Here is a 26,492-nt window from a genome sequence, read left to right as displayed (position 1 = left end):
AAATGGCCTTGATCGCATGCAAGTGCTTGCAGCCCTTTGGTTTGCTCATCTACAAGGTACCTAGCATAATGTTTATGCCACACAAATAAAAAACCTGATTTATTATAATATTTTTGGGAGTGTAAAAGTGAACAACTTTGGTAACTGTGTACTATTACCACACAGCACAGCAAGACAGACTGCCCAAGCTCGGAACACCAATACCTCTCACCTCTAACTTGGAACAAACAGGTCAAGAGGCAAAATGACAGGTCAGCTTTCACCCAAATGGCTTTTATCAAGGCTTTTACCACTCATCTAGTAAGGTTTTGCAAAGGCAGAGTAGAAATTACAGCAACAGTGGCTGTCACTACATGAACAAAGGAAAGGATTGCATGGTTTTCAAATAAAACCACAATCTTCAGTGCTGTAGCTAAAGGCTCCCCACGCTAACACCGGGCACATTCCAATACATCAGTTACTTTCTCATGCTATTTATAAGGGAGACGAGGAAGCACACTACTTAATCACGAGGGAAAAGAAAAAACCCATCAAAAGCAGATACTTCATCTTCAGTGATAAAGCAAAGGAAGAGGCTTCTCAGCTCCCTGAGTATTCAGCCAGTCCCCTCATGTCAGTGAGGTGAGCAAAAGACAGTACTGGGATGCACTCAGATCCGTCCCCAGGTGTCACACTTTTGCATTCCTTCCTCAGTAATCACTAGTAGTATCAATAAACGAAGTCACAGAAGGATTTGGGGAATATGCTCTCCTAAACCCAAAAGCATGAGGCCAACGTGCTGCTAACGCTGATCCCTCCTTGCCCATCCCCACGGGAGCAGGCAGCAGCAGGGCAGGGATCTCTACCACAGCAATCAGCAGTAGAGAAATATAGAATCATAATGCTCAGTTTTGTCTTGCTTAAACCTCTTCACGGATCAAGCTCTTAGCTGAAGGCAGTGCTGACACTACTCCCCTGTGCTACTTGGTGGTTTTTGCTTACATCTCAAAACAGTGTATGAAAGCTAGTCAAAAACCAATATTTACGTAGTTCTTTTATTTCTTACTGACGCTCCCGTAGTTGTTTCCTACCCTTCAGAACAGAGAATCAGTCCACCTTGTTAGATGCTCTTTAAGAACTGCTCATTAAATAAAGTAATACAAGTTTTCACATCAGCATTTAATAAAATGCTTTCTTTGTTGCTAGTAGGTGGGAAATCTAGTGAAGATGAGAACTGGTTAATTACAAGGGGTATGAACAGCCAAAATACCAGAAGTCATACAAACCTTATGCATTTCAGCTTTGCTATTGCATTGAATAATTCAGCAAAAAATAGACATTTTGAGAGCTCATAAAACCTTCATCTATGATAATCTATTGTAAATTCTCTAACCAAAGGAATCTGAAAATCTGTTGTAAGTTTCAGACTAAACTGACTCCCAACTTTTATTTCCCTCTCTGTGCCTGTAATTTATATGCACATCAGTTTAAAGTGAAAAAAAAAAATGAAGTAATGAGTACACACATACACAATTGTCTGTTACCTTAGTAAAGTCTTTGTCTGCTTGCCTTTATAATTTCTGCACCCATAAAAACAGGGTTTGCACGAGGCTTGAAATAGCTGAAAAAGCACAGGGCTTTTGGATATTATCACTCATTAATCAGCTAGATTCTTGGTTCTACTCTATATGAACATAGATTTTAACAGGATCCTTCATATACCACCTTTTTTTTTTTTTTTGGATATCCCAGAAGCCTTACAGGTGCGAGTGGCTTAAGTAAATTTTACACAGAACTACATTAAAACCCATCAGCCATCTTCTTGAAATTTCTGATGCTTTGTAACACATTACGTAGAGGAATTCTCCTAGTATTACAGGGCACAGCAAGGAGACTGACCACTTTTGAGGTTTCAGGGAAAAAAGGATATCTCTGATTCTCCGAGTCCTCCGTTAGCAGCTTGAGGTCCAGGGTGCAGCTTTGGATTAGCTCATCCAGTTTCTTCTCTTCCTGAGTCAGTTCGGTCACCTCCTTCGTGAGGCCCTGACGTTGTGCCAGCATGCCACCGTCCTCTGACAGACTGCAGCCCCTACGGATACCAACAAGGAAAACACCCTTTCAGCATCTGTAGAACTTGACCCTATGCTACGGGAAAGGGAAGAGGCAGGTTTTTACACCACAGATCAGGTTCTTAGCCCTTTCTCCTTAAACCTGCCCACAGGGAGTCAACATAAACTACGCTTTCCAGAAAAAGCATCTTTTTACCATAACACATTTTGGAACTGCCGCCATAATGGAAAAGTTGAATATTTCTAAGCACTTCCAAAATCTTGCTTCTAGCTCCCCTTTCCTCTAACCACACTTTGAAACAGACAGAGGAAGGCAGTAGGTAGAGGTGTGTACCTGAAAACTTACTCCACTTGCAGAAGTAAAGGACTTAGTCCAGCATTCACATAAAATCTCAGTTTCTAATTTCCCTAACAAATGCTATTAATACACTAAAAACCTGTCTCGACAGAAGAAGAAAGCTTTATCCTCATGGAAGGCATTTGGGATGATTGCTTGGAGCAAGGTGTTAGAATGGAAGGTGGGAGAAGAAAAAACACTGCTGCACTGTGACAGTGAAATTAGCCAGCAGGAATGGAAAAGGATAATGAATACTCACATCCACTGAATGTTGTTTTTGGATTTTTTCTTAATGAGATGGATGCCTTCCAGTACATTGGTGATATCGTAAATCCTCCTTTTTTGCACCTTGAGGACCTCTGCCGCTCTGTTCAAATCTAAGACCCCATCAGGAGATTGGCTCAGCAACTGAATGAACTTCTTTGTAAGAAGCCCAAGTGATGTATCATACCGAGTCTTTTCTGAAGGAGATTTTGGAGCTTGGAAAGAAAAAAAAAAAAAAAACAACACAACAAACCAAAAGCTCAGACAAATCAGGTTTTCTCATTTTGATTCTGAAAGCAGCATCCAGAAATGAAATTATACATATTACAGATATTCCTTTCATTTTTATTTAAAAAAAATCTCTTAAACCTTTGCATTAAGACACAACTTACCACTGGGTATTTATTTGTATTTCAAGATGTACCTTTCCAAAAGTCACAGGTACATGAGCAAATACATACATTTTTTAAAATGCAAATATTTCCGTTAGTCTGACAGATACATGTTCTACTTAGGCTTTCATTATGTGAATTCTTAATAGTATTTTTAGTATCTATTTATCCTGGCAGCAATACCAAAAATTCCCCTATGACTCTCCTTCATCAGGCTGATAGCCAGCTTTCATCAGGGTTTGATTTTCCCCTCTTGTAAGATAAGTGTTTCACATGCAATTAAGCAGGACTTAGGTGTACTTCAGTGGGCGAACACAATGACAGATTCCATCAGCGCCAGACCCCACAGCTTACAGAAAACTCAAGTGAATTAGAGGAGATTGACATCATTCCTCATAACCAAACAATGCTCAAACTAGGCAAGAGCATCCACTTCTAAATTAGAAGTCAGCAAACGGCTTGATTCTTACTATAAAACTCTGTTTTAATGCATGAATGCAGCATCTATATACTTAATAGATGCGCTTTTAAGAGTTTAAATACTTAGAGCATAATGACTCCTAATTCTAAATGTGGGAGGCCTTTGTGTCAAGAGAAACGAGCCAGCCATTATTAGATGTCTGCTGGGCTGGTACATCTCATACCTTTCATTTTCTTCAAGTATTGCTCAGGATGGATTTTAGGCTGATCTAGTGGTCATCTTCATGTTGTCAAGGTTCAGGTCCCACATTTAATTGCAAAAGTCAGTCAAAACTGAAATACTATCTGAAAATGAACCTTTAGACTACCTATGACGGCTCTTCAATGAAAACCAAGTAATTGCCTATTTGCAAAGAGAACCAGCTAGCTGTATCTCTTGCTTTGGTAGATTTGGGGCTTGTCTGCACTGGAAGACGGAGATCTCTATCCCTTAGGTCACCTTGTGAATTCAGAGCAAGGTGGTTTCTTTTTTCCTTTGTTTTTCCTTTGGGGTTTGGAAAAGAGTAAGAGGCTCAGAGTCGTAAGGGCAATGGGCTACTTGACCCCCACCTAAAATGACATGTGCTCCTGGTCACACACGGGAAAGTTCTCTGTCTGGCCTCACCAACACTGCAGCAGCATCCTATGCTCCAAATGGTACTGAACTTCTCTGAGAATGCACTTGAATTTAAAAGGGACTTCATTTCACTTAATGAGGTTCAGTTTAATTAAAACAACTGTGGTTGTTTAACTTGTCCGCTTTAAGTTCGTACCATCAGCTCATTTCACATTTCTTATGTGCCTCAATAGAAGCAAGCACCTAAGACTGGTGAGGAGGGACAAGTACCCCTTCACATCCCTTCCTCTTCCACTGCTACCACTACTGTCCCAGTCGTCCCCCTTCCCTGCCCGTCTCCCTCTGCAAGCCTCATTCCCCTAAACAAGATGGCAAGGCTAGACACCCCCCCCAGCTGCTGTTGCAAGAAACCTACTGCCCAAGGCAACACAGATGTGCCAAAACTAATAATAGCAGCAACTAAGCAGCAGCAGTAATGATCTAGCCATTGCAGGGAGAGAAGGCAGCTCAGAGCCCACAGAAAGCATTTAGCGTGCAGCACCACCGAGGCACAGCCGCTGCTCTTTGCAAATCCCCGCCTGGGGGAAGAAGCCCTGCCAACGTGACTTTAGCAAGGAAGGAGGAGGCCCGTTTGATTAGCCTCGCCTAATAACTAACTGCATTCAATCCCATCATAGTACCTTCACTCCTCAGCATCTGCCTTTCCTGAGCATCCCCAACTTCACGGCCCCAGCTGAAGAGAAGGCCCTGGGCGAAGGCTGCAGGCAACCGGCAGGCAGCGGAGCAGACCTGGCAGCCAGGAGCCTCCGCAGCCCTGCACCAGCCGATGCTCGCTGCAGCCTTGCTGTCTGCTGCCCGGCTGGGTATGTTCATAGCATCACAGAAGCATTTCCGTTGGAAAAGACCCTTGAGATCACCAAGCCCAACTGTTAACCCAGCTCTGCCAAGGCCACCGCTAAACCCTGTCCCCAAGCACCACATCTACGCGTCTCTGAAACACCCCCAGTACAGGTGCCCCCTCCCCGGGCAGCCTGTGCCGGTGCCTGACCACCCTTCCAGGGAAGAAATGTCCCCTCACCCCCACCCTAACCCTGCCCTGGCGCAGCTCGAGGCCGTTCCCTCTGCTCCTGTCGCTCCTTCCCTGGGAGCAGAGACCGACCCCCTGCCCACAGCCCCCTGTCAGGCAGCTGTAGGGAGCCATCAGGGCCCCCCGAGCCCCCTCCTCTCCAGGCTGCCTCCCCCCTCAGCCTGTGCCCCAGCCCCTGCCCGGCTCTGGACACGCTCCAGCCCCTCAGCATCCCTCTGGCAGCGAGGGGCCCAGAGCTGAGCCCAGGGCTCCAGGGGCGGCCCCGACAGGGCCCGGCGCGGGGGGACGGGCACTGCCCCGGCCCTGCTGGCCACGCCGTTTCAGACACCAGCCAGGGCGCCGCTGGCCTCCTTGGCCACCTGGGCACGCTGGGGGCTCTGACCAGCTGCTGGTGACCAGCCCCCCGTCCCTTTCCCGCCGGGCCCTTCCCAGCACCCTGCCCCCACCCGCAGCTGCCAGGGGCTGATGTGACCCCCGGGCAGGGCCCAGCACTGAGCCCTGGGGACCCCGTACCACTGCCCTTGGCCCCTGGGCCCAGCCTGCCCAGCCCCTCGCAGAGCCCCCTGCCCCCAGCCCGCAGCTCACAGAGGGTGCGCTCGGTCCCCTCGCACAGGCCATGGGTGAAGGTGCCAGGACATTAAACAGAACTGGTTGTTGTGTTGCAGGCACGTCCAGGCAAGGACAGTAAACACACACACCCTTCTGGCCGGGCAACACAGCCTGTTGTACTGGTTCACTCATAGCTCATTAGTAAAATAAAACCCTCCGTGCCACCCAGCACGTCACAAGTCCCCTTACTTTTCGGACTGTCTGGGCTTCTTGTCGCAGCTCTTCCTTTCCCCTTTGGAGTCTTTAGTCCTTCAGCAAGATACTGGTGGCCACTTTCTCCTAGCTCCAGCCTTCGTTTTGCCTGTTAAAAAAAAAAACAAAATTTTTTTTAAATTTATTGATTGTTAAGTATATTTCCTTTATCAAACACTATATTGGGGCTATAGGAAAGGCAGATAGCAGAGAACTTTCCACAGCAAGGTACAGGTTCATAGCCCATGTTCATCACAAGGGAATATGAAGATTTCTTGGAATCCTCAGGTGGATTTAAAGATGTCACTTTCAAAAGCTAGGTTGATGGGGGTTATTTGAAAATTCAGCATTTTTTTTTAATTTGAAAAACTGAGCGACAGTTGTATGATCTACTTCAGTCTAGTCTGGACCTTCTTAAATACATATGAAAGATTTTACCCTCACTCGAGTTGAGACCATTTCAGTTAAGAAAAACAAAGTGAATCCCTCAAGCACATGCACGTATGCACCTACAAAACTACTTTTTTTTTAAAAAAAAAACAACACCACCCATATAAATTTGTGCACAGGTAGCATTAGTTATGTTTTCCCCTCACCATTTGAAAGGATGGCTTTGAGAGGACAAGTAACTTCCACTACTATAAACTTTCCATCAATGAAATAGGAGACATGACATCATGAGCAGCACTGGACAACTGCTCTCCTCTGCTTCTCAACAATTTTTGTCCTCATTGAAAGTACAGCTACTATATTCCACGTTAACTAGCACATTTGCGCTAAAGCTGCCTACATAAAAGCAAGGTGGAGCAAAAATCCTATTAGAACGATGGTGGCTGAAAATCAGCTAGATGTTGCAACCAGCTCAAAGGCAGGCTGTGTATACCTTGAATAATAATGAAGGACACCGTTCAACTATGCAACACGTAGACAAACTGCAACGAAAACCACCAGTATTATGAATTTGTTCCTAGACAGAAACACAATCCACTATCTTTGGAAACAATTCTATACCCTGCCATGCTACTCGGGTTACTGAAATTAAATCTGGGGATACTTGTTATCCTAACAATAGAAAGAACATTATCTCGGAAGACACAGGAAAAAGAAGAAGTTTTACATCTAATGAAGTTTAACCAAAGAACTGTTTCCAAAGAATGTTGTTTATTCAATTATGTAGAATAATTCAGTGTACTTTATTTGCTTACTCTTTAGACATGCCCCAAAGGGTTGGATCTGCTCCTCAGTGAACCAAAACAAAATAATACATTCTGCTATAGAGCTGTAGACAGATATTTCTGTACCGTGGATTTAGCTTATGCATTTTACTTTGGGTCTTTGACCAACAGAAAGTGCTAAACAAATTACTTTATATGCATTAATGTATGGATACCTAACTAAAGTCTTTGTACTGGGCTCCATTTGCAAACATCAAACTTCTTAAAGGACAAATTAAAGCTCATGAAACTCATATAAGCCCACAAAGTAACATCATGCCCAGAGTGCTTAGGCCACTCTTCTCTGTGTTTTGTGCGAAGGGGCAAGGCGCTAATTCATCAGTGACGGCAAAGCTGAGCTAACTGCATCGTGCTAACCAACGCAAGCACCGCGCACAGCAAAGCTGAGCTAACTGCATCGTGCTAACCAATGCAGGCACCGCACCATCGGTGGCAGCTTCTATGGGCATGCGACACCTCTGCTCCTCTCCCTGAGACATCGGCTCTGTAATCCAAGGACACAGATTTTAAAAAGGTCAACTGTTAACAAAAGCATCCAGCTAATATGTTTAGCCAACATAATTGGATTAAATTAAGATTACAGCTATTCCACAGGGAGAAACACATTTCACACTTTTTTAAGTAAGTGGTTTTCCACCCTGAGAACTATAAGAGAAAAGGAAGGAGGGGTGAAAAGGGAACAATTCAGGGCGTGGGAAGACTAGGCCAAAGGGATACAATTAAAGATAAAAGAGAATCTCAAAACCAGGTGTGAGAAGGAGGGGAAATGCTAAAGACTTTAAATCCAGAGATTTGCAGTGGCTCTGTCCATCAGAAGAGAAACTTTGGGGTTTGGACTACACTTCAAAACTTCGTGTCTCAACTTGTTTGCAAGACACAAACAATGGTATTTTGCCCCTGCTTTTGTGGTTAAACACATACAACTTTCTCCTGTGAACTTCAAATAATCTGGTTTGGTGGCGAGAACATCCTTTGGCCACGCAGCAGCACGCCTGTGGGTCTGACAGCGCCGTCCCTGCGGGCAGTGCGGGACTGCCCACGGGTTTCTGCAAAAATACCAAATAACAGATGCAGCACCACGAGGCAGTTATTGTGCAGGGCACGAAGCAGACAGAAAACCTCAGAGAGGTTTTTATTGTATTTTATTTTAGAGGAGTTTAAAAGAGCTTGGTGAAGTTATTGAGAGGCAATTTTAGTAAACGCCGGGGAAGGTTGAATTTCTGGCCAGGTGTTACATGTCACTCAGCAAGTGCTCTCTTCCCGTTCCTGTTTTAAAAGCTTCGTAACTGATAAGATGTGGGACTGAAATGGTATATTCTCTTAATTTCTTCTTCCGTGACTTACAGACCAAAGATTTTCCAGTGCCTTTTTCTTTGCACTACAGATCCTGGGTGACTCAGATGGGATGGTTTCTCTCTCCCATCTCCAAAATTATTCACAGTGCTTTCTGATCTCAGAGTTCTCGTCAGAAATCTGAACACAATCAGCAGAACCAGTGACCCTTTTAAAATAAAACTTCTTACTTTGCATAACTTATTTCCACTACAACACTACATTTGTTATTTGCACTGCCTGTACAAATCTGTGTATTTTATTTTTCTTCGTTTGCATCAATCATAGCATGCAGAATCTCTGACACAGTGCGTGGGACCTGGTAAGAAGCAGCAAGCCTAAGGACGCTGGTGCAAAGCATCCCAACGATAGGGAATGATAGGAAACATATAGACTAAGAACATCTCAGCGACATTAAATTGAGCGCAATAAATGGAAGTCAGATTCCTCAGGGGGATTGTGAAAGGATTGCAAAACACATGGGGCAGTGACACAGGTAAAGCCACAAATTGATACATCCAGCAAGAAACATGAAAGTAACAGGAAAGGATCCTACTGAGCTGAACCACCTACCTAACCACTTAGTGGAGACAAGAAAAATGTGGGAACACCTGTTTTGCCTCAATTTTCTCTTCCAGTACTATGAGCAATTCCCAATATAGACAGAACTATGGATTCACTCTTCAGTGCAGGCCACTAAAAACAGGTGGCACCTTGACTCCTATGTAGTAATGCCTTTTTAGCTTCCATTTCCTTTTTTAAAACAAAAAAACAACAAAAAAACCCCAAAAACAACAAAACAAACTGCTACCACAATTAACATCAGAGGCAAAGCCACAAGAACATCTTTATGAGAACACTTCTCTCAATAGGAAAAGAGTTTAAAAATTCCTAGGGTAAGCTGTGTTTTCAAGTAGGCAGGATCTGATGCAATTCACTTTACAATACTCAGTCTCGGGGATTAACTTTTAAGAAGAGGTTGGAGGCAGGTACCCAACACTAGGAAAAAAACCCACAAATTTGTTTTTTCATGAATTGAAAAAAGGGGTGAAAAAGGTGGAAACAGGAAATTACAGCCCATTCCCCTTAATGGGCTGTTTTGCGCTCACAGCTACCTGGGTCTAACAGGTTGCTGCCACCACCTCTTCTCCTGCATGGTCCCCGTATGCTGGTGTGGGCAGTGCTTGACTGATGGGTCCCCATCAGACCCCACGGGAAGCTGGCTCAAGGGGTCACAACCAGCAGAAACTGGTTCTCCTCCAAAACAGGAGGGAGTTTTCTGCCACGTTATCCCTTGTGGGTGACTTGTCTGCGCTGGGAGCTGCTGGGCAGGAGCAGCGGGACACCCCCCATGCCCCTCGGGGCATCAGCTTGGCATCGGAGCGGCTTGGCTTTCGTGTCACACAGCTATCAACTTCAGTTCTTAGGGAAAGAAACCAGCACTGATTAAGAAGAAAACACAAAAGTCAGAGAGTCACTTTGTAAGAGCATAACAGACAGTGCAGCGCTAAGCGTTAGGTAACAGCCAGCATGGAGTTTTATCGAGATAGCAGAGAGGGAAGTGCCATGGCAGGAGACTGCCAACATCAGGTTTTGAAGACTGCACCATGTCAAACCAAAGTCTCGCTTTCTACAAGGCTTATATTTCTAGGTTTGAGGGAAGATGCAGTAAACCCTCCTCTAATTCTTTCCAACGATAAAACCATGGAGCACAGCTTTGCCAAACTATGCACATTGAAATTTTTCCTGCTAGAAGCCTCTCTCAGCTGTATTACTGGATGCAAGACAGTTGCACTCTTTGCAAGAGACAGACCTAAGAAAAATAATGTTACCTGTGCTACTTTCTGAAAACCCTTTGAAATATTCCTGCACGTGTTAGGCTTTAGCAGGCATGTAAAAATTTGACAGAAGGATGATCCAAGTTGGGCATATTCTGTTAACTCACAATCCTAAATTGAAAAAGTGCAGTCAGTACATTTTCATTATAAACATTAAGAGCCAAATTCCATTTCAAACTGCAAGTGCCACAGCTCTCGGGCCCGCCAGGCTATGCACATGCCATCTCTTGGGAGGTCCTGTCCAGGATGAGACACATCTAAGTCCCCTGCTCCCCTAGCAGGCATCCAGGGTATAGGAGAGCCTCAGCACTCCGATTTAAATACAAAGGGACAAAAGCTGAACTCAGATGCTGAGATGGGGACGGAAGATAAAATAACTTATTAAAAGGAAAAAAATAATCAAACAAAAAAAAACAATGAGATGAGGAGCTGGAAAGAAACTCCCATTTAGGGTTGACTGGGCAGGAAAAATAGGAAGACTGGAAATGACCAAGCACAGCAAGGAAGAAATTGTGTGTGTATTAAGTGATAGCTGACAGCGAACTAAGCAGCAAGCCAGAGAAATGCACCGCAGTGCTCAGCTGTGTCAATGTCTCAGAGCAAGGACTAAGTTGGGCAAGTTAAGCAAGGGCAGATAACTAAGCCCAGCGTAGTCTCTAGAAGATATTACAATTGCAAAAGGCAGATAAAATGGCAGCTTTTCTGTATGCCACCACAGTGCTGATATTACCGGGGAGGGGATGCAAGCCTGCCCAGGGAGCACAGATAAACATTGACTGCAGCGAGGGAGCCGCAGCACAGGCACTTTACCAGTCCCCACGCACTTTCCACAGACCGTCTTCCACGTTTTCCAAATGAAGCAGTCACTGAAAAATGCAATTTAAAAGCCAAGGTTCTGAGGCATGAACTCTAGAAAGCTGTTCCAGAGGTCAGGAGCTGCAGAGAAGAAAGCAAACATCTTACATGAAAAGATAAATTAAGCTGGAGCTTGATGAGGAAGGAGTACGAGACAAGAAGCAAAGGGAAGAAGGCACCTTGGGGTGAACACACGGAAATATTCATATGTTAAGGCAATTTCTCCGCTGAACAAGGTGATACAGGCTGTGCATGTTGAACATGCTCAAATGAACAGACTGGTATGTGGAGAGCCCCGAGTGCCTGCCCGAGGGCTGCACCCAGCCGAGGGCACAGCAAACACTCCGGCCAGCACCAGAGAGATGGAAAAATGGGGAGAGGTGTAGTGACAAAAGTGGAGGAGCCCTCTGCGAGGGAGGGCTGAGCTTTGCTGGTCCACGCGCAAGCGAGAAAGCACCCGAGGTCACCAAAAAGATGCAAGAGGATGACCAGAGCTCCCGCCCTCGCCCCCCTGGTGACAGCTCCTCCTTTCATTCCTATTTCTGCTGAGCAAGGAGGAGATCCATTTGCAGTTCAAACTCCTGGGAGGGAGAGGGATTTCACTCTTCCATGAATTATTTACCCCAGTGTTCTCTACACACAGGTACCAATAATTTGTACCATACTATGCTTGGTGTTGGTAATGAACTGACAGTATAAAACCATTAAAAGGGTATTTAAGAATAGGAAGACAAAGCAATAGCCGGGAATTAAACTACTTGCATGTAAAAGATAACAAACTATGTCCTTAAAAGGGGAGTTCTAAAAGTCCTCTCAACTCTTCCCAAAAATATTACTCACTTCTCTGTCAAAAGCATGCATTCCCACACTGCCTTACACAGGGGAACAAGACCAGGAATGGCGCTTCCATGAAAGCATGCCCTCAAAATGAAGCTTTACACATAGCCCATTCATTAGACTGAGGTAAAAGCATTTAAAATGATACACAAAAATAGTGCCTTGAAAATGGAATACATTGTAAAACCAGCACAAGGAAGAACGGGAGTCTGAAGTGTCGCTACTTATTAATCAGGATTATTAGTTGAGTGACAAGCAGCTAGTATTTGAAGTAACATTTAAAAAAGCATTTTAAAGCAAATGAAAACACAGCTTGCAGAAATCATCCTGATCAACCTACTCCAACACAAAAGCCTCACATTTTCTTCTCAGAAGATGGCAAATGTATCAAAAAGAGGACAAAAAAGTCCTTTCCACGATATCAATTTGTGTTTCCTAAACTATAATTCTTTTTTTTTTCATCTTATAACAGTTTTGACTGAGGCAAATCCTTCTCCAGCTCCTATACTGGAACTGTTCATTCAGCTACAGTCGAACTGTTTGTTTTTAATATAGATGAATATTAAAAGAAAATGGCCTTTCAGTGTCTTAATTGGGTTTATAATTCAATGAGAGGCATCTGACAATTACCAAATTAAACTACATTCTGATCACCTGGAGCCCCTCTTCATTAGGCATTTGACCCTGACAGCTGAGGGCTGATAGCGTTACTCTGGTGATGTTTCTTCCAAGGCCTAATTAAACCATCCTATTTCCACCCATTTTCTATTTTCACAGCGCCCTCAGAAGTATCAGGAGCATTGAGGAGGCCACAAACTGTCAGCGCTTCAATATCAAACCGCAGGGCTTACATTTAGATCAAAAAAGTTAAGATGCGGGTGGCCAAGTTTCAGTGCTGGATCCCTCTTGGAAGGCAGGACCCAAGCCAGAGGGACCTAGCGCTGCCTGTCCCGTCTCCAGTTGAAGATGCAGAGAGCAGCAAGGCGAGCACCCTGGGTGCCTCCAGCCATTGCCGCAGAACGGCACACGATGCCGCTTTTAATGCCCCCCGAAAGGGCCAGGTTTGCTTTCAGCCATGCCCGATGCTCGGGGTGCGGCAAGCTGGCGTTAGCAGCACTGTGCATCGATGCCCTGCCTGAACAGAACATTTTTCAACTTCATTTAGACAAAACACAATAAACCAAACCCAGAAAGCAGCCAAACACAGCAATGAAAACTGGTGGTTTCTTCCTAGCCCTACAGCGGGTTATTTTTCCCCAAAAGAGGGTTATCATCTGAAGGTGCTAACTGCTTGTGTTTTTTTCATCCTGGTATCTCGTGAAGAGCTGACCTGCCAGAAAGTCAGAGCATCTCCCCATCACCACAGCTAAGGCACTCAGACACTGCCTTACAGACAACCCATCTGATGATATTCCATTTTCTGCTCATCAATCTGCTTGTGGGATCAGCGTCAGGCTTGCGCTTAGCACAGCGGCCACTGCCAAAACGTGCAGCTTATCTGAATTCTCCTACATGGGTGCAGTACTTCGTATTTTCTTTGCACTAGAAGGGGAAGGACATTACAACGGTTGTGCAAGAAATAAACCAAAGCATAAACCACGTTTCAGGCCTCAAACCAACAGAATTACACCTAGGCTGCATAGGAAATGAATCATCTGAGATGTTTCTACTGCAATTTTTTCCACCAAATATGAAACAATTGCTTCTTACTGGAAGCAATAGCTTTGTGCTGTACTACAGCTTGAAAGCTCCCGTTACCACTTCATGTTGAAATACGAAAAGTTATTTTCAGGAAACTGCACCCAGTTTTCATCTCAACTGCTAAACTGCCCCAAGGTGAGGAGCAGACGCGGCTCTAAGCAGCCCTGAGAACAGCTCCGGCAACACCTACGCCCTCATCCCAGCGGCTGCTGGGGCTGCGCTGCTCCTGCCCACACGGCGTGGAAGCTCTGGGAATAAAAATTCCAGAAAACAGATGGACAGCCAGGCAAGACTCACTGCCAGAAGCACAGACAGACCAGCCAGCATCTGGGGTGGCAGTGGGGGGAATCCTGACTGCAGGGGGTTTGGCGTGACTGGGTGCAGCACAACAGTTTCCCTGCAATTCCCTGGGGAATCGTGCAAGACCATGGTAGGAAGACTAGCCATGCGACCTGCAGGCTTTAATGCCAGCCTGGTCCTACACACCAATGTCAACGCCCCTGGCCATTCTCACACCACTGCAGCGAGGCTGTTGCCCCCACAGCAAAGCCCAAGGGTTTGCAGCTGCAGCTCGTATCAGTAATTTCTCACCACACACATCCTTTCAAGAAAACAAGACCATCATAAACCAGGCCTGATGCTGAACTTCCCAACTAACAGTGAGCAGCTGGGGAGGGGGGGCCAGCAGGACGTGACAACCAACCAGCCACGTAAGAGGCTTCTCGGTGTCACTTCTTTGTATTGTGTCTATATGAACAACCACACCGCAGGGCCACCACCTCCAGCTGAACCCCCGGGATCGAAGTCAGCCAAACATGAAAGCAATAGTTCAAATCCTGTTTGGGCACCACTTCCCCATATGCCCGCAAGCGCTTCAGCCCTTCCAGAGACTTCCAGCTTCCCAAAGAGTGAGGTTAAAACCGAACGGGACCCATGGAAAGAAATCTTTCATATAATTTTAAGGTTTGTCCCAAAGAAAAGAAAAAAAACCATCGCAAAGCAGTCAGTCTCAAAATACATCCTCGAGATTATTTTGCCTTTTGAATTTCAGGCCTATTTTTAAAAGTACTCTTTTTTTAAAGTCATTAACTTCAAATAAGACTGTGATTGGATTAGTTCCACTGAGTCGCTTCCACTCTATATGTAGAAATCAGCACAGCTACTCAAAAAAAAAAAAGAAAAAAGCAAACAACTTCCAAACACTGCCAGTTGTCTGCCAAATTGTCTGCTAAACAAACAAGCCCTGGGAGGAGGGAGGAAAGATATTAAGGGAGCTGGAGAATAGGACGGGGTGAACTTCCTTTGAGGAAATTCCAGTAAACGCCACAAAGTATCAGATACACAGGTTAAAAACCAAAATAGCAGTACACTGGGCACGCATGCCGAGGTAGGAATCGGGAAGAGAGTCCCTCCTTACAGAACATATAGAATGCCATCATAAAACTCTCTAGGAAGATGTAATTAATCAGATTTGATATGAACAAAGTGAAAAGGGAGGAGGAAGAGCGCTGGTAAAACCATGCCAGGGCTATGTCAGCATAGGTGCACTGCAGCGATGCAAGATTGGGCTTGCAGCACAAAGTTTGCTCACTAAATTGCCAGCCTAAGCCACAGCATCCTGAGCTTTGTTTTCCTTGGGCACCTAGAAGAAAGGACAGCATGTGTGGAATTACACTAATGAAGTTCCTGGAGCGCAAGTTTTCTTCTCTGTGCAGGTCTACAGTTTGAGATTTCCCATGCTGGCACACCGAATCTTCCTGCATTTGCTGCAAAATACCAGTACGGAGTTATACCTCATATATACAGTCCTTTGGCACTGTACATGCATGTCTGTGTGTGTATATATACATATATATGTACAAGTGTGTCTGTGTGATATATATATATGTATATAACTACACTGTGCCAAGGGACTGCATGGCTTTACTGACAGGTAATTCATAATGAACCAACTAACTTGTTCATTCTTCCAAAAATTAATGACAAAGAGGATCCATATGCAAATGCTTCAGAAACTACAGCAAAGAGCTACAAACTAGAAGGCAGCAAGTTTTAAATACCTGGACCCACATGGGCATTAGTGTTGGGCATTCATGCCCCCAAAGGAGGAGAATCCTTTCTTAAAAAAAGTCGATACCAATCTTAACTCCATATTTTTAATTCACTGCCTGAGGCACGATGGTTCTTACATCTAACTACTGGTTCAATTAATGTAATTAGTTAAGGGAAGTCAGATCTGAAGTAGTAAAACATTTGATTTTAAAATATTTCCTTCACCTAGTTCCATACAAGTATAAAAACGTACAGCTGGATTCCCTGAGAGTAATAAATGTACTTTGGATCCATTAAAGGTGATAAAAATATTACATAGACGTCCAAAGGACATTGTAAGTGGAAACCATTGCATCGCATCTGGGTCTGGTTGTCTCCCAAAAGTTTTTTTGCTGAGTCTCACTGAGTCAGACCACACAGGGTCCCAAGCGTTTACTGTAATACAGGCCAGGTCTGTACGTTACGTAAACTGTGCGGGTTTTAGTTCAGTTTAAGGAAGTCCCAACAGTGTCCAAACAGATTAACCCAGAAGTCACTTCTGCACCTAGGAGTAACTATCATGCTGACTTCACATGAAGAGATCGATTTATCGTTCACAAGCTAATTAGGTATGTTTTTAAAAGGAAAGTACTAGTACCATTAAAGACAGAAAAAAAATCCTCAAGTAACCTTGAAGTTAACACAATAACCTCCTCCACGTACCAAACCGCAGAGTAACAAAAATAAATAACAAGTGCCCAAGAAACAGGAAACACGGGTAACATATCCAAAGGCAACTATCCCTAGAAACAGCCAGAAGCGAGGCACCAAGTCAGCAGAAAGTCACAGAAATAGATAAAAGCACATAAGAAGAGACCGAGGGAGGGACCGGCAGATGGCAGGGAGCCAGAGACCCCAGCGGTGGCTGACAGCCCCCTTCATCCTTGACCAGGAGCTGGTACTGCCATCAGGAGGCTTCTTCACAGCACATTCACTACAAACTGAGCTGGATTTTCACCTGGCTGGGCTGCTAAACTCTGGGTACTGGCGATTTCTTCCCTCCCCACCCCACGGCAGGCGGCTGTCGCATTCACGCCTGTTGCGCTGCTCAGCTCGGCAGTGGGCAGCTCAGGTGGCAGCACAAAGGGAGCTGAACTCTTAATATTTTAAATTCTGCATAATGTCACAAAGAACAATTCATCCGCCCAGCTCTCGCTGCGCCGCACACCCTGCCTCAGCAGTGCTTTATCACTCCATCAGCCACACCAAGGAGCAGAGCAACCTGGGAGCGCTGGCTAAATGAAGATAAATTTGTTCAAACAGCAAGTTTTACTTCATCCCCGTGACAGAGAGGGAATAAAAACAAGACAAGATGACAACAGTTGGTAAGAAAAGTGAACGAGTGTTGGTAGAGTAAATGGTTTTCTTTTTCACATCTGGATAAATTCTGTCATGCCACAGATGGGACAATCTAAAAAGCTGATGCGATAGCCTCATTTACAGGACAACATCCAAAACAGATGTGTCATCACAGGGAAAAAATTTCTAGGGGAAAAGAAGTTAATGTTGCTGCCCTTTCTCAGATTATGAAGTGTATTTTGAAAAATTTTTGGCTCTGGTGAACCAGAACATCTCAGGCCATAGAGTCAAGCAAGGACCTGGCTCTACACCAAAACTGACCCACACCTGACAATCTATCCGTTCCGCTTTGCCTTCCTATGCATTCCCTAACTAAATACCTTGAGATGTCTTCTCCAGAAAAATGAGTACTACCTTTAAGACTCAAATTTGAAGATGAAATTAATTCATGGTTTCCTCTAACCCATCCCTTGATCTTGAACCCTGACTTTCTAACATGACCTCCTATGTAGCGCAGACCACTAGATTTCCCCTAGTTGCTATGCCGTTAACAATAAGCTGTTGGGTGGCCAAAGAGAGGAAGAATTTGCCATGCAATTTTAGAATCTGCATTATAAGAAAGTTTAACGAGCAAGCACCTGTCAGGAAAGACCACAAACACCGTTGCTCCCACCAAAAAGCAGGCACATGACCCGCTGACCTCAAGGCTGTCCAGAACTGAAATTACAGAACGTAACTCTGCAGAGAAATCAGAAAGCAAGACATTCACTCTGTGAAAACTTGAAGCTATCAACTCATAACTATTTCCCCTCACTTGAAAAAAAAAAAAAAGTCTAATTTCCACTTTGAGTTTGTATTGTTTGGCTTGCAGTATTAAGTTCTCGCTGTGCTCAAGTTCAACAATTTAAGAAGTCCTTTAACACTAGAATCATCTCACAGAGTGGCTCAGGTGGGAAAGGACCTCTGGAGATCATCTGGTCCACACTCCGCTGCTCCAAGTGGGAGCACCTAGAGCAGGATGCCCAGGGCTGTGGCCAGCTGGGTTTTAAGTATCTCCAGTGAAGGCGACTCCACAATGTAAGAGACCTGTTCCAGGGTTTGATCATCATCACTGTAAAATCTTATGTTTAAACGGAATTTAAATTGCATTTCAGTTTGTGTCCATTGCCTTTTGTCCTGTCACTCACCACCACTGAGGAGAGCCCGGCTCCATCTTCCTCACTCCCTCCCATCACGTGTTTATACACTTTCTCTCCTCCAGGCTCAACAGTCCCAGCTTGCTCAGCCTCTCCTCACATAGCAGATGCTCTGAGACCTTAATCACCTTCACGGCCCTTTGCTGGACCTGCTCCAGTATGTCCACGCGTCTTTTATACTGGGGAGCCCCACACTGGACCCAGCACATCAGATGCGCCGCGCCCGGGCTGAGCAGAGGGGAAGGATCCCCTCCCTCACCCTGCTGGTAATGCCATGCCTAAGGCAGCCCAGGAGGTCATTGCTGGCCACCAGGACCCCCAAGGCTGTTTTCTGCAGAGCTGCTTTCCAGCAGGTTGGCCCCAGCCCATCGTGGTGCCCGGCGTTATCCCTCCCCACAGGCAGGACTTCGCACTTCCCTTTGCTGAGCTGCATGAGGCTCCCATCAGCCCGTTTCCCCAGCCTGTCGAGGTCCCTCTGGACGGCAGCGCAGCCATCAGCTGTATCAACCACTCCTCCAAATTCTGTATCTTGTATGTTATCAGTCAAGTCATCCCTTAGTATTAATTTCATAAGCAAAATATTGCCAACGTTGGACTGCAGGGCATCTCCTTCAGACCTCAAATAACTTTTGCTGCCCTATTTAACATCATCTTCTATTTCCAACATTTTCCCCTTAGAAGTACTAGCGCCAAATCGTGTATGTTAAGCATCAGCCGCACCAACACTATTCACTGAGGCAAAAGCATCCCCTTCTCCTACTCCTTTTGTTGCCCACGCCAGGACGCAAGCCCCAGTGCCATCGCTCCTTGGCATCGTGCTGGAAGCTGGCGTGCAGTTGCTTGTCCACTACAGACTTCTCAGAAGTGCTGCTTTCCAGGATACAGGCCCTCTTTCATAAGGCATAGCTTGCATTCCCTGCCCCTGGCATACAGCTTTGCCTTGGGCTGTGTTAAAGACACAGTGTGTCTGAATGTGCCTACAGAGCAAGTTGCGAGAGCTCCGTTATCGTTCACTATTCTGCTAGCAAATACTATCAGTAACAGGTTTTTTTGTTTACTTCTGGGACAATGGTGAAAGCACTCCATAGTATTGAGATCAGTGCAAATACTCACTGCAATCCATCAAAAGGCCCCTTTTCTTGTCACTTTGCCAATTTTTAATCCAATGCCATGCCAAGTTACTTTTTTTTTTTTTTTAATCAAAATGCTTTACAAAATTGAACATCTTTATCAGCTTCACTCACATGTCAGGCAGCTACATCTTTTGTTATCTTTTACTTTTGGTTAGTGTGGAGGAAAGGCAGGAAAAGAAGGGTGAAGGTGGGAAAAGCTGGCTGCTGGATACCACTGGGAAGTGTTTTAGGAACCACCACAGGCGGTTTTTGCAGTGCTGTATACAGAGTAACGCCATCCTTATCACTGCACGCTACTTACACCCTACAGAAAGGGTTATTTCAAGATTGTTGGGCATCCCAAGTTTTATGGATGCTAGAATGAGACTGGAAGAGCGGAACATTGTAAAAGCACAAAGGTAAGAGACGACACCTATGAAGAAAGCAGAAACTCAGGTGTCTATTAACAAGCTTTAATTTCTATTCATTGTAGCCTAAAGTTCAGAGAAAGCCCCTTTGGCTTCCAGCACCGCTGCCTTCCCCCCTCCTTCCCCTTCTGCTCCCTGCCTTGCTGTATAACCCTGCAGTTGTTAGAACTATCCCGTAGGCAATGGACAGCTAAATGGGATTTTCCAAAAGCCTAGAGAAGTCTTCCAGTGGAACGTAGCACTAAAATATCACCTATTAAAGGCTGCACTAAAAATTCCTTTCTTTAAATAGATTTCTCTCTTCAAAAGTATCTACCCAACTCAGGCTTACGGGTTCTTCCACAAATGTACCTTAATCTGTTCAGAAAATAAATGACCATACAATTTAGTTGTACCTCCTTCACAAAACCTGTAACTTTCTCTTGTTATCAGTACACCTTGATCCTTTTCATTTTCAGAGGCAGTCCTACTTATGAGTCATCTTTCCCTCCTCTCTCACACACATACACACACTTTTCCGTTTCTCCTTTTCATCCTTTTCCTCTTGTTTTAGTAAAAGCCATAGATAGGGCAAACCAAAATAGCAAGTTTCACAACTGGACATGAGACATCCTTAAATTTAGATTAAATGAGCCCTTCCAAAGTACACGGGCTCTTTCCATCCAGACAGATTTATAAAAGCTACATATAATTATGGAAAGGAATAGGATCAAAAATAGCTGTACGATGGCTTTTCTCAACAGTGTATGGATAGGAAGGAGGACAGCCTGGTTCTCTTCGCAGTAGGAAGAAGGGTAAAACAACTCAGGGCAGCCCTGGGAAGCCCCCACCATTACTAAAAAGCCTAGTGTGGTAGACCCTCAAAAAATAAAAAATCCTAATTTTCCACACTAATTGTTTTCCCAACCCTAGTTCCAAAGTGTATCAAACTGAAGCCAAGATCACCCAAGAAAACTCGACTACATTTCACTGTCTCAGACTGCGAATCCTTATCCAAGGTAAGGCAAAAGCACTTTAGAGAGCACCTTGGAAGAAACCTGCTGCACCTGTCATTGGTTTGTCTTAGAAGCATAAAACTCAAAAAAAAAAAAAAAAGAAAGACAATCTTTTGTATTGCCTTGACATCAACAACTGCTAACCTGTCAACAGGCGCCTGTTGATGATAGCAGCGAGAGCCTTCTTTCTCCCGGCCTCCCCCCACGCTTTGCACTGGCAAGGAGCCCTCACACTCTCCATGTTAACTTGGAACGAGTTTCTGCAGCGTGGCTCTGCGCTTTCCACAGCAAACTTGGAAATTTCATGTCCGCTTCAGGTAAATACATTTTATTAAATTAAATATAAGAAAGTAAATATGGCAGGGTTACAGCGTTCCTTGTGCAAAACACTGAATTCCAAAATAAATAGGAATGGTACATAGCTTTCACATTCTACTATTCTGCAAATGTTTCAATGCACAATGGTGCTAAAGAAAGTATCAGGAGAAAGACAGAAATTTTGGCAGGTTCTGTGGGGAGAGCTGAAGCTTCTGGCAGTAGGCAGTGCGTGGAAGGATTGTGAGATAAACACATCCAAAGTTTTTTGCTTAAGTCATCAATATTGAAATAATTACGTTCAAAAGTAAGCAACACATTCAAAGTGATCTCTTATTTTGTGGCCTGATTCTGTCTCCAGTTAGTACTGCACTAGTTGAGTTTGTATGGGGAGGTTTCCGTACACCCACAACGATACACCTCCTTTCAAGATGGAGCCGAAATTCGGCAGTGTATTTTGGTCACAAGGGCAAAATTCTGCTGTGGCACAGCCTGAGCAGGTCCCTGGATGCTCTCACCACCACGCTGGCTGCTTCGTCTCTCCGCTTGAAGGGCAGAAAGAAGACCTTGCAATGCGTGCAGTCATGAAACTCAACCTTCCTTGATGAACTTTGCCTATGACTAGAGCTCGTTACCACTCCTGTGGCCAGAAGCTCTAGGAACTTTCTGACGTTCACAACCCATGCAAGATAAGCCTCGCAGCTGTGGCTGCAGCTATTGGCCATAAAAGCCATCCCAACTGATACCTTCTGGGATGCTGTGACCTCTCGTGCAAGAGCCATCCCAACTGATGGCTTCAGGAATACTGTGACCTCTTGTGCAAGACCACAACACCTTTACTTTCATTTGTTAAAAATCAGTCATTTTAAAGCCCAGCTCAGAGCAACCGTACCTGTCAAAGCAGCACAGACGGTCTTTCCTCAGGGGGTGTTTCCCGATAGCGATGATTTCAGAAAAGGCCTCCAGTATTTTACAAGCTCACTACACACGTAACTTCTAGGCACAAATTACATTTATATCTTCACCTACTTCAATGCCAGCTGTCAGGCTGTAATTAAATTACACGTAGCCTGGGAGCCCTGGTCAGGGATTGGGAGGCGAGTGTCAGGAGGCACAGCGCAAACAGTGCTGAGAATGCCAGCGTCGGCAGCCCAGGGTCCCCAGCACACAGCCAGCCAGGCCAGGGAGATCGCTGGGCTGAAAACTCATCACTTGCCCAGCGCCTGCCTTCAGCCGGAGCAGGTCCCCAGCGTGTCCAAGCACCAGTGCTGATGCAGGGAGGCACACGGCATGATCATGGCAGCACCGACTTGGATCACCGTGAACTGCCTGCGACAACACACCCCCAAAGTGTCCCCCAGGACAATCCCAGGAACCCCCTCCGTCACGGAAGCACTCCTAGTAGCACAGACCAGACCCCCAACCCACCTTTTCCTTCCCACCCCAGCAGGCAATTAAGGTTACCCTGACTATGAGAGGGTTACATTTCATTTCTGAAGAATATGCAGATAGGAAGCAGGAGGATACTTTCATTTCCAAGGCAAACAGCCATTCCCACATGGCTGGACCAAAGGGATCCAACACATTGGTCTGGGACGTGATGGCAAGGAGCAATGGGCAGAACTCTGACCCTCACTCACCTCCTGCAGATCCCCACCTCAAACAGGCTGCTTTCCGTTTCAGTCCCTACGTGAAGCTAGTGACCACCTGAAGGGTCTTGACATGGAATTTAATCTTCTTCTATATGTTACTGTCTTCAGCAATACTGAATAGTTTACCAAGCAACACAACAGGTTTAATATTAGCCTGTGACGATCGAATTTAGCATGCTGAAAAGCAACTCCTGTTTTATCTACCCTGAAGTGTAACCAGGAAGAAACTGGAACTATCAGTCAGTAATGTTATCACTCTCTTCTCACAGCTGGAGCTGCATCCATCAGCGGCACTGCAGAAAACCAGGAGAACAAAGCTAATCAAATACCACCACCTTTCTTCCTCTCCATTATTGCCTCTCCTAAGACTGACCACATTTGTGGTTAAATGCAGGGAGTCAAACTTCCTATAAGCAGTGTCGTTACGGTTCCAGATTTCCACTGTGGTTCAGCCGTATCACGGATCTGGAAAGGCACATGGCATATGCTCAAACCACCGCCTGCGCTACTGAAGGTGAAAAGATTCCATATCGCAACTGGAAAAGGGTCTCACCTTGCTGGCCTGCCTTCTTAAAGATCTTAATACCGAACTTAAAGAAAAATAAATTAAAAAAACCTACCAAAACACATTCTTGAAATCAGTAGCCTGAATAAAAATTTTTAGTGAAGAGACTGATGCCATCTCCCCATGTCAGGGGAGGTGCAAGAAGCAGAGAAGCAGAAGTCCAGCTCCCGATGCCTAGTGCACACCTCGTTCCACTGCTCCCAATGACCCCCATGCAGCCCTCACAAGCCCCGCCGCTGTCTACGTGTATGTCCTGTCTTTCTGTGCCTTCATCAGTTCTTTCGCCATCTGAAGCTCACATCGCCGAGACCAACTGCCCAGCCTCACCGCAGCCAAGATGCTGGCAGCAGCTGGTTGGGCTGGCGGCAGGACAAGCAGCTTGGCCGCTCAGAAAGCAAGTCTGAAGGCACAACCTCCAAACTCATGACAACCTCCAAACTCCAAGCATTTGCTGGTTAAGTGTAGCTCCTCACAACAAGAAAAGCTCCTAAGTTTGCCTTTAGAAAAGGATCAGCTCATTGCAAAATGGACAGAGTGAAGCATGCTTGGCTTTGAACACTTTTTCTGAAGACAAAAATTGGATCAGGATACGACAACCCTGTGATGGTTGTCAAAGTCAACCTAAGAAATTCAGTTTCAACTCCGCCTCTGAAAGCAATGGGAAACTAAGTGAAAGCTGAAGTTTCTCCACTCCATGCAGTTACACACAAGTAAAAGAAAGCAGCTGGTCATGGCCCTGATCAATACTACTGTCCAAAAAATTCCGGTCTTGCATGTGTGGGGCACAGATGCACAAACAAGTAGACCTGCAGCAACACGTGCATAAAGATCTCTCCCATGTAAGTGTGTCGCTGTATCAGTCCTGACCTGCACGCCCACCTCCGTTCAGACTCACACACCTACTAAGTTCGCTTTTTTCTCAGAGCAGACCATGTACCTTCCCACACTCTTAATTTAAGATACTTTTAATTCAAGGTAGCAGCTGGGAAGATCACTGCAGGTGCTCCATGCTGGAGCTCCTGCCCGTGCAGTCACAGAGCAGCACTCAAGCACAAGGCAGAGCATCAAAGAGGACACAAAGCATCATCTCCAGCATTCAGGGAGAGGTGAAATACTTGCAGGTGGTGCTCAGCATTACTTTGCAGCAGAAGGAAAGACAGTATTTTTGTACCACTTGTGCAACACGAATCCAAGGGGCTGAATCTAAACAAAGCATCCGACACCAGCTTTTCCAGAGGAAAGCAAACCTTGGGGACCATCACAGCTGCTGGCAGGCAGGCTGGCCCTAATCTTCTAGGCGCACCGTGCTTGCATGGGTGGTGGGAGACGGGGCTGCCCTGGTGGGAAAGTAACATTTGCTGGGACCTTTATGCTGCCCCTCTTGTGTCATCACGCTATTATGGAAACCTCCAGAAGTTTAAAACTGTTCCAGATTTGTTGGCTTTTTCCATTTCAACAAGGTATTGCCATCAAACAAGTCAATAGGCAAGCTCAAGTATCTGGTATTTTTAGCTAGACACACTATAGCATCTCACAGATGCCTAGAGTTTTCTCCCTGCGAGGTCTTAAGGAGATTCCTCCCTTCTCAACTGCCAGTCGAGCAGTTTGGGGGCTGCTCTTCACACGCTGAGGCAACCGAGCTCTTCAAACAGCCAAGAAAGCCACATCTCTCTTCAAATGAAGCACCAGCAACAGACACAATCCTGTCTGGCACAACTGGTGCTGCTTGCCCCCCTTAGGGGAATTAGGGAAATGTGTTCAAAGTGGCACTGAGGCCATTGAAAAAACTAAAGGCTTGTCAAAAAAACAAGAACAAGTCTGAAGTGGAACATAAAAAGGCTGAAATTCCAATCCTTTCCGACTGTGCATGGAATGATTCAGTAACTCCTGATTCACTTTGAGGCAGAAATACCTGATGTTGGCCTTAAAGAGAGTCCATCTTCGTCTCTGCATTGCAGATGAGAACAATCACATTTCTGCTTGCTCTGACTTATTACTAAATTGATTATTCTCCAGGTCTGGCCAAGAGGGAGAAAGGAGGGAGATGGCCATCACCCTTATAAAATTCTTTAAGGTGAAAGAAGTGAACACATCTTACTTTTCCTAGCAACCCTCTTTCCTAATTCTGAAGCAAATAAATCACACTAAGGATAGTATCCTGAACATATGGCTTTCTCTGAATAAGGGGAATTTGCCTGCCTACAAGCTCGCTTTTCTCTTCTCTCTTTTTTTTTTTTTTTTAAGTTTAAATATATCAGTCTCTGGAATCCCCTACACATTCCCCTTCACAGCAAAGAGGGTTTCTGCCCCTCCACCTCCACCCACCCCCCCCAAAAAAAAAAACCCACAAAAAAGCTTTATAAGTATTAGCTTATTTCTGCCCACAGAACGCTGCACCTAAGCTTGGTATCTAGCCAACAGCATGCAACCTGTTCCCTACTGTTGCATTCACTGCCCACATATTCTGCAAAAGCATGGTGTTACCAAGGGAAGAAAGGGAAGGGCTTCAGTGCCCCGAGGCCAGCAGCAATGCCAAGAGCATCTTTAGAGAACACGTCACAAGCAAACAATGTTGGAGGCCTCCAAATGATCTTGTACCTTTCTTCACCATCTTCCTTGTAAACATCTACAAAGCACATGGCTCCAAGTACAGCAACTCGCAGGGTGTGTTTTGATTTTGCCATCTCCTCCACGCACCTTGAATGCTCCCCAGCCTTTCTGCAGAGCAGTTGAAGCAGAGGACCACAGGGAGGGATGCTGCATACCCCTCTGTCTGGAAGAGCCTCCCTGCAGGTGCCTTGCAGGCTCTCGGTTGTGAAGCGGTTGTTGCAAGAGCCCCAGAAGGGGGAAATGCCCCCCGGGACAGTCCTCGCCCCCCCGCCTGCGATCCAGGGCAGCAGCATGCAGAAAGGGATCACAGAGCAGTTTGCCAACAGGAAGGAAAGGGTGGCAAGGATGCCAAAAGGTAGCGGTGGTCTGCATTCTGTTTGCCCCAGTAACAAATAAGCAACAAAAACATGCTAGCAATTGAAGTCAGAAAGGCAATATAAGTTATTTTATAGAAAGAAGTGCAAAC

At 45.3% G+C, this 26,492-nt stretch overlaps 1 protein-coding gene across 3 annotated transcripts in view; it reads right to left on the bottom strand.

The window, feature by feature from the left end:
* Positions 1–26,492, bottom strand: part of E2F3 (E2F transcription factor 3) — a 43,967-nt gene that overhangs the window by 6,812 nt on the left and 10,663 nt on the right. For all 3 annotated transcript variants that reach the window (XM_055705481.1, XM_055705482.1, XM_055705483.1), the window contains exons 2-4: positions 5,963–6,074; positions 2,645–2,864; positions 1,910–2,068 (exon numbers count right to left, since the gene is read on the bottom strand). In XM_055705481.1, coding sequence (XP_055561456.1) covers positions 1,910–2,068; positions 2,645–2,864; positions 5,963–6,074 — 491 coding nt within the window. The remainder of the gene's footprint in view (positions 1–1,909; positions 2,069–2,644; positions 2,865–5,962; positions 6,075–26,492) is intronic.

This window comes from Falco cherrug, chromosome 3 (genome assembly GCF_023634085.1).
Source record: "Falco cherrug isolate bFalChe1 chromosome 3, bFalChe1.pri, whole genome shotgun sequence".
Lineage (NCBI taxonomy): Eukaryota > Metazoa > Chordata > Aves > Falconiformes > Falconidae > Falco > Falco cherrug.
This window is presented reverse-complemented; position numbering and strand designations above follow the sequence as displayed.